General features: G+C 35.1%; 1 protein-coding gene across 1 annotated transcript; it reads left to right on the forward strand.

Moving 5' to 3' along the window:
* The first annotated feature begins 4,565 nt into the window (after positions 1 to 4,565).
* Positions 4,566 to 10,083, forward strand: LOC132800726 (rust resistance kinase Lr10-like). The gene is made up of 2 exons (XM_060814975.1): positions 4,566 to 5,385; positions 9,908 to 10,083. Exons 1-2 carry the CDS (start codon positions 4,566 to 4,568, stop codon positions 10,081 to 10,083), a joined length of 996 nt encoding a protein of 331 aa, XP_060670958.1.
* The last annotated feature ends 3,928 nt before the right edge of the window (positions 10,084 to 14,011 follow it).

The following is a 14,011-nucleotide window of genomic DNA, read 5'->3' on the forward strand; positions in this document are numbered from 1 at the left end:
ATGGCACTATTATACTAACATGACAGAATCAAGAATGAGGAGAGGAGATCCACCTTTGAGGATCAATGAGGAGGAGTCCGTAGCATTCCATGGCGATGCCCGAGCTACCGGGAGTGGAGACCAAGTGGACATGAGAGCTGTTTTGGAGTCAATACAGCGGGTTAGTGCTCAAGTTGAGCATGTGAATCAAATGATGGGAAGGCTAGAAGTTTCCCAAGGAATTCCGAACACAAAAAATAGGCAAGAATTCCATGGAGGACGAGGCCAAGGACGAGGAGGTCGCGAGAGACCGAGAGAGGAATTTGATGAGGAGCCATTCGATGGAGACTTTAAGGAAGGTATGGACGAAAATTTTGCTGTCCAAGATAGAGCTGGCCGTGGAAGATATAGGAGGGAAGAAACAGATGACAATCTTAGCAATATCAAGATCAACATCCCACCGTTCATGGGAAAAAATGACCCTGAAGCATATTTGAAATGGGAAGAAAAAATGGAGATGATATTTGACCACCATAATTATTCGGAGGCTAAGAAGGTGAAATTGGCAGCAATGGAGTTTGGCCATTATGCACTCCAATGGTGGACCAATGAGCAAAACACCCGAAGGAGAGTTGGTGATGACTTGATTACTACATGGCGACAAATGAAAGGAGCCATGCAGAAGCGATTCGTACCATCACACTATCATAGGTTCTGCATCAAAGACTTCAATTTTTATCTCAAGGACATGGATCCGTGGAGGATTATTACAAGGAGATGGAGATGCTTATGATGAGATTGAACTTGAATGAAGATAGGGAAGCAACCATGGCAAGGTTTCTTGGTGGTTTGAATCGTGAAATAGCCAATCAACTAGAATTGCAACAATATGTGGAATTGGAGGAGATGTTGCATGTGGCTATTAAATTAGAGCATCAATTCAAGAGGAAGGGTGTAAGATCATGGTTTGGAGGTGTTTCCAACAGTGGAAGGTCCAATTCAAGTGGCTGGAGGAACAATCCCATCTATGAAAGTAAGCCAAAGCCGAAAGTCAAAGAAGAAAGTTCAAACTAGCCAAGGAAGGAGACTAGAATCAAATCTGTCCAAGCACCAAAGAATGAGGTAAAATTAGATCCTAAACCTTCTAGAACTCATGATGTTGTGTGTTTTAAGTGCCAGGGAGGAGGACACATTGCTAGCCAATGCCCGAATAGAAGAATCATGGTGTTAAAGGGCAATGACGAGCTAGAATCGGAAAGTGAAGAAAGTGAGGATGAAGCCAAGCAAGAGGAGGAGGGCTTGGAGGATGAACCCGAAACCTTGCAAGCATCCAATGCTGAATTAAACTTGATTTCTAGGAGAATACTAGCTGCATACAAAGATGAGGACAAAATTCAAAGAGAGAACATCTTCCACATCCGATGTGAAATTCAAGGTAAGATTTGTAGCATGATTATTAATAGTGAAAGTTGTACAAATGTAATTAGTAACATTGTAGTTCATAAATTAGGCTTAATAACTATTAAACATCCAGAACCTTATAGATTACAATGGCTTAATGATAGTGGTGAAATAAAAGTGAATAAACAAGCCAAAGTAAAATTTAATATAGGTAGATATGAGAATGTAGTTTTATGTGATATTGTACCCATGATTGCTGGACATATACTATTAAGTAGACCATGGCAATTTGATAAAGATGCTACTCATTTTGGTCGAGAAAATAGTATTATTTTCAGGTTCAAAGGGAAGAAGGTCAAGCTGGAACCATTATCTCCTAAAGAGGTTTACAAAGACCAATTACAAATGCAACAAAGGAGAGAAGCCGAAAAGCTCAAGGAAAAAGCAAGTATGGCACCAACGACTTCACCATCCTTTCAAGAAGGTAAGAATGAGGTTGCTGATCAAGGTAAGGTTTCTAAGGCTCATATTGAGTGGAAAGATCAAGGGAAAGCCAAAAGAGAGGGGAAAGAAAGTGGCAAACCCAAGAGCTTGGAGAAGGAAGGGAAATCCGAAGGTTTGCGCCAATCCAAGGGGGAAAATAAAAAAGAAAGAAAAGAAAGATTAAGTAGCAATTTTTATTTGAGTTTAAGGGATATTAATAAGGTTATTGAGTGTCAGAAACCTTTGCTGGTCATGATTTATATAAAAAATTATTTTAATGATCAAACTAACTTTGAGGAACTTGAATTGCCAAGTTCAATGATTTCTCTTTTGAAGGAATTTGGAGATGTCTTCCCAAATGAAATTCCAAGTGGACTACCATCCAATCAAGAGGGAAAAGGTGAGCTTGCTATCCAAGGTAAGTCTTCTAATACTCAGGTTGTGTGGAAAAATTTTAATAAAACCAAGAGTGAGAAATTTGGTGCGAAAGCCGAGAGTGAGGAAGGTGAGATGGCCGTGAGTGAGAAAGGAAAAGGAAGACAAGAAAGAAAAAATATAAATTTTTATCTTAGCTTTGGTGATGTTAATAAAGTAATTATGAATAAGAAATCATTGCTGACCATGAATTTTAAATATACTTATTTAAAGATGTCTTTATTGCATAGAACTTTATCTGTATTGTTGAGAGCTTTACTTAGTGGTAATTTGAAAATTTGGGAAATATTGTTTGCTAACTTTAAAAAGTATAATTTTTACCATAATGAGCATGTATGTCTAGATTTTGTTGTAATAGTGCTTGACCCAGGAGAATTGGTTCGGTTGCACTTACGAAAGGAAAGGTTTCCTAAACAAAGAAAGTCAAAGCTCATGCCGCCTATGGATGGACTTTTTCAAGTTTTGGAGCCGAATAACAAGAATGCCTACAAGCTTGATTTATTGGGTGAGTATAACATGAGTGCTGCATTTAATGTTGCTGATTTAAATCCTTTTACTGCAGGTGATGATCTTGATTTGAGGACAAATCCTTTTCAAGAGGAGGGGAATGATGTGATTCCGCCTGAACCCGCTCAACCGATAACCCGCTGGCGTGCTGACTCAACATGGATGAAGACTAGGCCAATCACAAGAGCTCAAATTAAGCGATTTAAGGACAAACTGGGAGTATTTATACAGGGGGTAATCAATCTCGACAGAGCTTGTCCATACTTGAAGATACAAAGCCTATTATAAGCATCCAAGTGGTGGAAGCCGATACGGACCCGGGTGACAGTTTTGGTACATTTTTGGAGTCCGGGAAGCATGAAATGGTTCCAATGATTTATGGGTTCAATAAATATGCCTAAGAGGTAATGGAATCAAGTTAAAACAGCCTCAAATGCAATAAAAAAGGGCTTGTACGGACAGCATCAACAATTTGGCCGAATTTGCTGTATTGCTTGCTGGCTTTACTGTATTTTACTGTATTAGCCTTTTCTTATTTTTCCAAGCATGGGCAACGTGTGGGACTTCATATTCAGATTATTTGGTATCCTAAAAAGAATCTAGAAGCTGATTTGAAGCTCAAAGAGGTCAAAGATTGATCAAAGTCAACTTGATCAAAAGGCTAGCATTTTTAGTTTCCTAATTTGTTTTTACTTTTTGTTTTAGGAAACTACCATTACTTTTTGGCTTTTATTTATTTATTCTCTAGAAAAATAACTTTAGGAAGGTTTTTATTTTATTCTTTCCATTGTAAATTAATTAATTCCTAATTTAATATAAAGGAATTAATTAATCAAACTTAGATTAGGAAAGGAAGTATAGTTTCAACCAACTAGGTTGCTTTATGTGTGGTGGCCGGTTTTCTTTATTTTTAGGGTTTTATTTCGTGGCTTTGTAGCCTATTTAAAAGCTTATTTTTCAATATGAAAACAACTTTGATTTGATTAAGAAAATACTTGTGAGATTAATTATCTCTTTGTTCTTTGAGAACACCTAAAACACCATTAGAGAATTGGTTGTTTTAGCTTGACTTATCAATAGGTTTTCCATCCCCTATTGTGGCATCTACATTATACCAAGGTTTCTAACCATAGGTTGGTTAGGGGTTAAGGTCCATTCCATTATAACTTGAACTTAATTGAGATCCGGGCTAATATAATACAGGTTTAGGAGTAGGTCATCCTAGGTTCGTATCATCCCTGTTCCATTAGTCCATCAACTTAATTTTCACACTTTTTAATTTGTAGTCTGATTCAAATACAAACCAATAAGTTCAGTCACATGATGATGTTGAAGTTGTTATTTATTTACCATTATTATCTGGGCTTACAGTTCCTGTCTGGTTGTTGTTAATTTGTTGTATCTTTGCAGGTCATTTTGAGCTTCTAATCAAAATTATTGGTAAGAACTGTACCTTTCCTTTAGCTTGTACCTAATTTCCCATAATTAAAAAGCATATGGAAAAATTACAGATGACAGATGATTATAACAACATAGATCCCAAGTTGTAAGTCATGGTGTAGATCTTGTAATGGAATATATGTGACACTTTCGGCCAAGCAAAAAGCTGAAGAATTAGTCCAACATCAAATTTTTTAATTTATAATTAAAGATTCTTCTGTTGATGTTCCTCAGGATCATGTATCATGATAAGATTTTTACTGGGGACCTTATTTCCAATGGTGGTTTTAATCTATAGATGGAGAAGAAGGCATTTATCAATGTACGACACCATAGAAGATTTTCTGCAGAGTAATAATAACCTCATGCCTATAAGGTACTCTTATTCAGATATTAAGAAGATGACCAAGGGTTTTGAGGACAAATTGGGTGAAGGAGGCTATGGCTCTGTATTTAAAAGAAAGCTACGTAGTGGTCGTTATATAGCAATCAAGATGTTAGGCAAGTCCAATGCAAATGGACAAGACTTTATAAATGAGGTGGCCACTATTGGAAGGATTCACCATGCTAATGTGGTGCAACTTATTGGCTTTTGTGTTGAGGGATCAAAACGTGCTCTATTGTTTGAGTTCATGCCTAATGGTTCTCTAGATAAATTCATGCTTTCCAAAGAAGGAAGTGCCATCTTGAGCTATGAGCAAATGTTGAAAATTTCCCTTGGAGTGGCTCATGGGATTGAATATCTACATCAATGTTGTAACATGCAAATTCTGGATTTCGACATTAAGCCTCACAATGTTCTCCTTGATGAGAACTTCACACCGAAGGTTTCAAACTTTGGTCTCGCGAAGCTTTATCCAACAGACAATTGCATTGTGTCTTTGAGAGCAATAAGAGGAACAATTGGATATATGGCTCCAGAGTTGTTTTACAAAAACATTGGAGGTGTCTCCTATAAAGCTGATGTGTATAGTTTTGGAATGTTATTGATAGAAATCATGGGAAAAAGGAAGAAACCCAATACACCTGCGGATCGTTCAAGCGAAACGTACTTCCCTAATTCGGTTTACGACCAAGTTAGCAAAGAAAAAGACACAGAATTGGAAATTTCCATGGAGGAGGAAAGGAAATTAGAACATTGTCATACACAACCAAAACACACTACAACATTCATTCGTTTTTATTGCATGTCAAAAATGCTTCGAAATATAAATAATTGCATTTTTACAAATGTTAACACAGCTCAAGCTATAAAAAGTTTTACTTTTTATAACACTTTTAAAATGTCTTGTTAAATGCTATAAATAACCAATTAATAACATTTATCTTATGCTATTATATTTTTCAAAATAGTTGTAAATTTCAAATTATAGCATTTGAAATGTTATATTAAATTCTTTTTATAGCATTTGGAAATGCTATTTTACTTAGATTTCATAGCATGTTAAGATGCTATGTTAAGTATCTATCATAGCATTTCTGAATGCTATGATCAATACAATGATAGCATTTAAAAATGCTATATCAAATAGATTTCATAGCATTTGAAAATGCCATGTTAAGTTGATTTTATAGCATTTCTAAATACTATGATTAGTATATTGATAGTAATTGTAAATGCAATATTAAATACATTTTACAGCCTTTGAAAATGCTATGTTAAGTACATTTTATGGCGTTTTCAAATACTATGACCAATAAAATGATAGTATTTAAAAATGCTATATCAAAAAGATTTCATAGCGTTTAAAAATGCTATGTTAAGTTGATTTTATAGCATTTTTAAATGCTATGATTAATTATTTATAGCAATTGTAAACGCAATATTAAATACATTTTACAGTATTTAAAAATGCTATGTTAAGTAAATTTTATAACATTTACAGATGTTATGACCAATACAATGATAGCATTTCAAAATGCTATATCAAATAGACTTCATAGCATTTGAAAATGCTATGCTAAGTTGCTTTATAGCATTTCTAAATGCTATGATTAATATATTGATAGCAATTGTAAACGCAATATTAAATATATTTTACAGCATTTGAAAATGCGATGACCAATACATTGATTACAATTTTAAATGCAATGTTAATTAGTTGGTATATCATTTAAAAATGCTATATTAAATAGATTTTATAGCATTTATAACTACTAAAATCAATACATTGATAACATTTAAAAATGCTATGCCAAATTGATTTCATAGCATTTAAAAAATTGAATACAATGACACTTCAAAATGTCACAAAAGATATTTAGTGACATTTAATAAATTAGCATCACCCATAAAAAGTGTCATAAATAATTTGTAACTAAAGGTTATAATGGCACTTTCAAATGTGACTAAACAAAACTATCAATAACATTTTAAAATGTCATTACAACAAATAAAATGTCACTAAACGAAAATTAATACTTGTCATTTTAATGACATTAATTATTGTCATTATTTAAATGTCAAATAAAAATATCAATTTTCATAATATTTCATTACTTTTTAAAATTTTTAAATTTAACATTCTAGTTTTAATCATTATTTCATTTTCAACCCAAGATTCCAATTATCTTCCAAAAGTATATATATATATATATATATCAATATATATTAAACTTGTAAAAATATATTCAATAAAGAATATAAAAATAATAACATTGATTTATAAAAATTATAGTCAATAAGTATTCACCAATAAAAGTATAAATAAGAAGTACTGGCAATCAAATTAAAATTGATTATCCCAAAAAAAATTCATAAAACATTGCATCGTTATGAGATCATGTTGATGAACAACATCAAATAGAACAGTCCATGTCTTTCGTAATCGGCAAAAAATAACATGTAACAAATATTTTTTAGTTAAGTAATTAAACCTTAATAACGTAATATAAATAAGTCGATTAAAAAACAACATACCATAAATGGCCAAGGCCATGCAATAGATGCTCCAATGAGCTATTACTCCTACAAAATCAGATTCTAATTGTTTACCACCTATTTCAGTTGCTGGATCTTTATTAACTAGCACCCCAATGGCAACAATTTCTGATTCATTAAATAGATTTTTCAACGATGCTTTGTCACCAACCTACAATCAAAAATTTTAGAAAACAATTGAAAACTTTTTGCTTAAATTTAAATAATATTGATTATTACCTCAGCAGAAAAATGAGTTAATGGTGATAGTTGTGACATATGAAGTATGATAGCATGAGAAGCCTATATGAAAATTTAGTATGCAAAAAATTTACTTTTTTTGAAAGAAATATAAAAACTATTGCATAAAAAAAAAAGTAAATTAATACCTATAAAGATTTATTAGCAAAATCATTTGGAATATTTGCACAGACACATGAACAAATCACTTCAAGATTTTGAAGTTTAAATTTTAAATTAGTTACTTCATTTTGTAATGCCTCAATGATAGCTTGGTATGATTTCGAGCTAGATGTATCTTTCCATACATCAGTTAGGCAAACACCAAACTCAAACATTATAACTCAACTGTTTTTATCTTTCCCCATGACTTCTACAAATGCATCATTACGAGTAGTTTTTTGCAATGCATCTTGACCATATTTATCTTTTAATTGCAGCTACATGTAATAAAATAAATTAAATATTGAGATATCTATGAATCAACTTAGAGAGTTCCATCATTGCAAATTTTAGAACAAACTATATTAAAGCATATTTGGTTTACATACCAAAACTTCTCTTGTTCCATCGTAGTTAAAAGATCCATCATTCCTTGTATGACAAGTTTGAAATAGATTGACACACGAGGAAGAGTGTCCTGTCTCCTTCTTCTACATATTTACAAATGAGTATACCAAAAGCTAAAGAGTTATATAAATTATAAACCATATTTTTAAGTGATACATACCTTATCTGCTCTAACTCGTGCAAAGCTCTTTGTTCCTGTGGTGTGATTATACTTTTTCTTACCATGACTCAATTTGTTCCTAGCACTTGTTGCCTTTAAAAAAATATATATAGTTACATATTATTATCAATCTTTTTATAACATATTATTATTTACCAATTTGTAGACAATGTAAGGAACAAACATATATATATATATATATATATATATAAATACCTTAGCACTTTTCCTAGCCCATTCTTTAATTAAGTGCTCCCACTGATCATCACATACTTTTTTATCTTTATATAACATTTGCTGCTCAAAGTTCAACTATTCACTATAATAATGTTTCTTAATATAAGCCTTCCAGGTATTCAATTTTCTGCCACATTTCTTCATAACCCACCATTTAGCATGAGTAGGTATGATAAACTTTTCCTCTAATATTATAAATAATTTTATATATCCAATAATTTAAAAAAATGTAAAACTATTTAAAGAAGGAAAGAATATAATCAAATAAAGTATTCTTTATTTACCTGTATCTTGTCTCATATTGTTTTTTTGTATGCTCTTGGTACATCATGCCAATTCTTATATATAAGAGGGCAATTTTTCCATCTCTTATTATTGTCCCAATGAAACTTGATAATTTGTTTGCCATTTTATCATCTGGTTGTCCATATTCATTGCATACAATTTCATATTTTTCACCATCAAGCATATTCCAAATATCCAGCATTTGTGTGGGACCTCGAATCTTTTTATGAACATCAATATCTAACAAATTTATAAATTAAAAACTAATGAAAATATATTTTATTATGATATATTTTATTTTTTCAATGAAATTATAAATACCTGAAGTAGTATCATTCTCTGCTGAGTCCAACATGGCCTGTAAAAGAATACAATGTCGCATATATGGATCCATAGTAAATATACATTAAACAAACTAGAGTTAGCAATAAAATATGCAATTGAGTTAAATATATCTATAATATATAAACCACTAACTTAAATACAAAGATGGATCCAGTTGGGAGTGTGCCCATACACTTTCTTACATCAGTTAGGCTTTTTTGAAATATCTTATACTGATTTTTCTTCTCTGGCATGTGGTTCCTACTAATTTTTTACTGACAATTTGTGGTGAAGGATGCTGTATAATTCATGACATGCATTAAGTAAATTGACTCAGTTAGACTAAATTGTAGTTTTCAACACATACGGACCTGCCACCAAGTAATTATTATTATTATTATTTTAATTTTGGAGACAATTTCTACTTTCAACAGCTAATTAGAAGACTTTTGGTTACTCGATATAAGCATTTAATTTTGTGCTTTGGTTTGCTCTGGTAATCTGACACTCTAGTTTATACACATATATTTTATTGGTTTTTATTATAATGATATTGTGATTATACAAGTGGGCAAACACTAAAAGAATAAAAAATAATAAAAAAAGACTGAATCACATCATTAAAATAAACCTATCATATATAAATTAATTAAATCAAATCCATTTAGACAACCTACTTTCACACATATCTTTCTATATTAATTTTATGCAATTTGTTACAGGCACAAGATGGACATTCAACTTATTTATTAGAAGGTTATGAACTCCAAACAGATAAGTGAGTTCGTAGGCAGATTAATTCGTAGCTTGCTTGACCAACCCGTTCTTAGCTGTGATATAAACTTTCAGATTTTTTTTTAAAATTTTTTTATTTTTCATGAGCTTCTGTTGCAATGAGTGTGCTATAAAAAGCGTTTTTCTTGCAGCTTTTATGAGATGTACCTTAGACCTCCTTCGGCAAAGTGAAGAAGCAAGGACAAATGACTGGATCAAGGTGCGCCAATCTGGTATTAGATATTATCTATCACTTGGTGATCAGAGGATTGTTGACAAAAATTTCATTATCAGGCCAAAAGCTGAGTTTGAGGTGAGGAATGTCTAAGTAGTTGATTTTATTACAAAAATTTTGTAGTTTTAGGAAATCACTGCTAATCTCTTCTTTACATGTATGCTTAATGTTAGTTCTTTACTTTACATGTAACCTTTAGCATACTTGAATGATGTGTTGTTTTTAGTAGTTGGATATGAATGGACAGCAGGGACATTGTTAGTGAGAATGTCATGAGTTGTCTCGCTACTTTTGATACTAATATAAAGGAGTCCTACTATTCCCTATAAAAGGTCCAGTATCAAAAATATACTTGTATATTGATTTTGTATATAGTAAGTTGCAAATACTGGAAATCTGCTACTAAAGTTGTTTGATGGAATATGTAATCTGGCAAGTTAATACTATTTTCCGATTCAATCTGGAACTCTTTTTGCCTACAAAGTATATTTTCACATAGTCAAACAACCTGAAAGTAGGCATCTCTCCAAGAACTATTGATGATCAAAGTGCGACAAACAACCGAGAATACCACAAATATTTTATTATTAAAAAAAGGTTTTACCTTCTCAAGAGTTGCAAACTTTCTAAAAGAGACTCACAAGAGAGAAGAAACTAACCCAATAGAGGAGATGAGAGATTTATCTTCACAACATACAACTTAATCAAAAGTCTTTGTATAAACTCCAAACTAGTACCAAATGATAGATGGGGAGGAAGCTGCCATATGAAAAGTAACATTTGCCTCCAATCAAATGGAAAGTATGAAAACAATAACCCAAAAAAGGGAAGAGTATATGTCAGGACCCGTCCAGAATTCCTCCTCCGGAACCCTAGACAGCCCTGATCCCAGGGAAATACCACCGAACCTTCCAACGGAAAATCCGGCAGCACCTCCCCTAAGGGATTTACTTACCACAAATTTACCTGCACTGAAAACACACTTCAAAAATATCCCCTTATTCCTCCCACAACTACAAATTGGTTCCACAAATTGCAGTACTTAAAAAAAAAATACAGTAATCCAGTGCAAAATAAATACAACAAGAGTGAAAGAAATATTACAACTGCAATAAAAGAATAACAGGGTACTGCCGAACTAAAACAGCGAGGAAGATCAAGTTCGCTCCGAGTGAACACCGACAACCTGGTACCTAGAGGAACGGAATTTAAGAGTGTGAGATGCTAATCATCTCAGTGAGCGACCCTACTACTATACCATATATTATCACAGTAATAAGTATAAATAATAATTATTTGGAAATAATATTTTCTCTCAAAACCCTTACAATTCTCTCAGTTGGAAAGGTTCCCCTTTAAAACAATTTCACAAAACCCTTTATCCATATTCCCCGAAACCAAGACATCAATTAAAAACCAGAAGCGGTAACAATTATATCTTTAATTCCAATTCAGTTTCCAAACATTTTATTTTTAAAACACAGTTCTGAAAATCATTTGATGCACCCACTATATACCAGTGGCGCCAACAGTACCCAGCGTCCCAAGGTACCGCCAGACAGGAGGTTATAGAGAGAAACCGGCATACGGTCGCGTGGCGTCCCACAGCGCCGCTACTAACCTGGTGTCCCGGCCAAAGGGGGGTGGCCGCCCTCTCCGATGGCATCCACAGGACACCCTCATAATATCAACCGCGCGCTACTCACACCCACCTGCGCGCTAATCACATCACCTGCGCGCTAATCACACCCACCTGCGCGCTAATCACAACCGTGTGCACACTAACCATATCACATATACCATATCACATAATCAGAACACCAGTACGTGCACGGTGCATCTAAAAATCATAAAAGCCATAAATTTAAAACAAATTTCACATTTTTCATAAGCATAGCGGGCATAATCCATCCGCTTGAACCGGGAAATTCTCCACAACTTCCTTATAATTAATACCATAAATCCCATGATTTTCAAATCCACCAACTCCCAAATCCATCAATTCAAATATCCACATTTTTTCCAAGCATAAATAATTTCTCGAAATATCATAATCAAATCCCATAATATTTTATGGGCATATTTCATAAAAATTGAAATCACCAACATAACCAAATATTTTCCTTGAAATATTTGAAAATCGAATCGTGCCCAATTTACCATTAAAACCACACCAATTTCAAAATCCTCAAAACCATAAAATAATTCCACACGGCATAAATTTGTAGAATTCGCATTTTCTTAAATCCAATAAGTTCATAAATACTTCTACAATAAATCCAATAAATATTTGGCACATAGAAATTAAATTCCAAATATTTAATTCACACATAATATATTCATCAATTAAATTCCCCAAAATTAATTTGAAGGTGGGTCACTCACCTGGAGCACGCAATTAACCCATGATCCACTACGGGATCAATTCTACGACTCACCGGTGCTCCTAGAACAAAATTCACAGACAGTCAAATAAATTAATATTTTATTCGGGTAAATAATACCCGGTACCCGGGGGGTCAAAACACAAACGATAACTAAAATTTACGAATCATATACCGAATCGAAGCTCGAGTGATGCTAATCACAGATCCGGTCTTAATTTTCGATGATCGTACCCGACGGGGTTTGAATTTTATCGGGAAGCTTTTCGGGTTTCGGCTCCGCAATTCTCCCAAACCGTCGCGAATTGGTGGAAACGGAAGTCGGATTTGGGTTCAGGAGGTCGAACACTGCAGACTGGAGCTGGCCGGAAATTTTCGGGTACTCGCCGGAACAGTAATTTCCGGCGGGCCGCCACGTCACCGGCAACCGTCGCCGGAACAGTAATTTCCGACGGTGGCCGTTTGCTGTGAAATTTTGCAGATTTGTAGATCGTGAGGAGAGCAATCCAACGGGACCGACGGTGAGCAAAACGGAGGTCGGACGGCGGAGAAATCACCGTTTGAAGATTTTCGACCCCTCGCCGGAAAACGCTCCGATCCCGGCGCGTCGGTGGTCCGATGGCCGTGATTTTTGGTGGGTAGGCCGGACTTGAGGAGAGGATGCTGGGTGTATGGCGCGTGTACTGTATATCGGCCGGAATAGTGCCGATTCGCGGTGGCCGGCGGTGGAGGGGAAAAATCGCCGCCAAACTTCGGACGTCCGATCCGGGCGCGTCCGGCGGCCGTTCGCCGTGAAATTTGGAGGTTTTGCCGGAAATGAGGTGGGCAATCTGGCTGGCCGGCGTGTGTACAGTAACTAGGCCGAAAAAACGTGAAAATGGCCGGCGGCCGGCGGGTCCTCTCTCTCTCTTTCTCTCTCCTCTCTCTCTTTCTCTCTCTTCTCTCTCTTTCTCTCTCTTCCCCGAGAGTTTTTCAAAATTAAAACCCTGCGTGACACTGTTCATGCCACGTGGACCACTCAGAAGCTGACACGTGGCATTTCACTGTTCACGACCCAAAAACATTAAAATAATACGGTATCCGGTAAACTTCAAACGTCCATAACTTTTTAACCGGATGTCCGTTTTGAGCGTGCCGCTAGTCTGTGAACTCGTATCGACGAGCACTTCACAACCATGCATGAGTCAAAGCTCAATTCCCCATAAACAAAAAGTCAACTCCGGCACCCCTTGGACAGTTTGGACCGCAACTTGTTTCGTCCATAACTTTCAAACCGTAGCTCCGTTTTCGACGTGCTACCAGTCTACGAACTCGTGGCATCGTGCACTTCGCCACGGTGCCCTAGTCATCTCGAAATTCCCACCGAGTCAAAAAGTCAACTTTTGACCCCTTTGGTCAACGGTCAACAGTCAACCTCGGTCAACGTGCACGGATTTCGGTGCGATTTGGGACGGGGTGTTACAGCCTTCCCCCCTTACAAAAATTTCGTCCTCGAAATTTCCGCACGTCACTAGAACAAACAAGGGTTCTGATCACGCACCTGCGCTTCGGGCTCCCATGTCGCTTCCTCGACTAAGTAGTTCCTTGCCAACCAATCCACGCCCAACACTACTTCAAGTCCGGATAGATCCAACAGG

Source organism: Ziziphus jujuba, chromosome 2 (genome assembly GCF_031755915.1).
Source record: "Ziziphus jujuba cultivar Dongzao chromosome 2, ASM3175591v1".
Classification (NCBI taxonomy): domain Eukaryota; kingdom Viridiplantae; phylum Streptophyta; class Magnoliopsida; order Rosales; family Rhamnaceae; genus Ziziphus; species Ziziphus jujuba.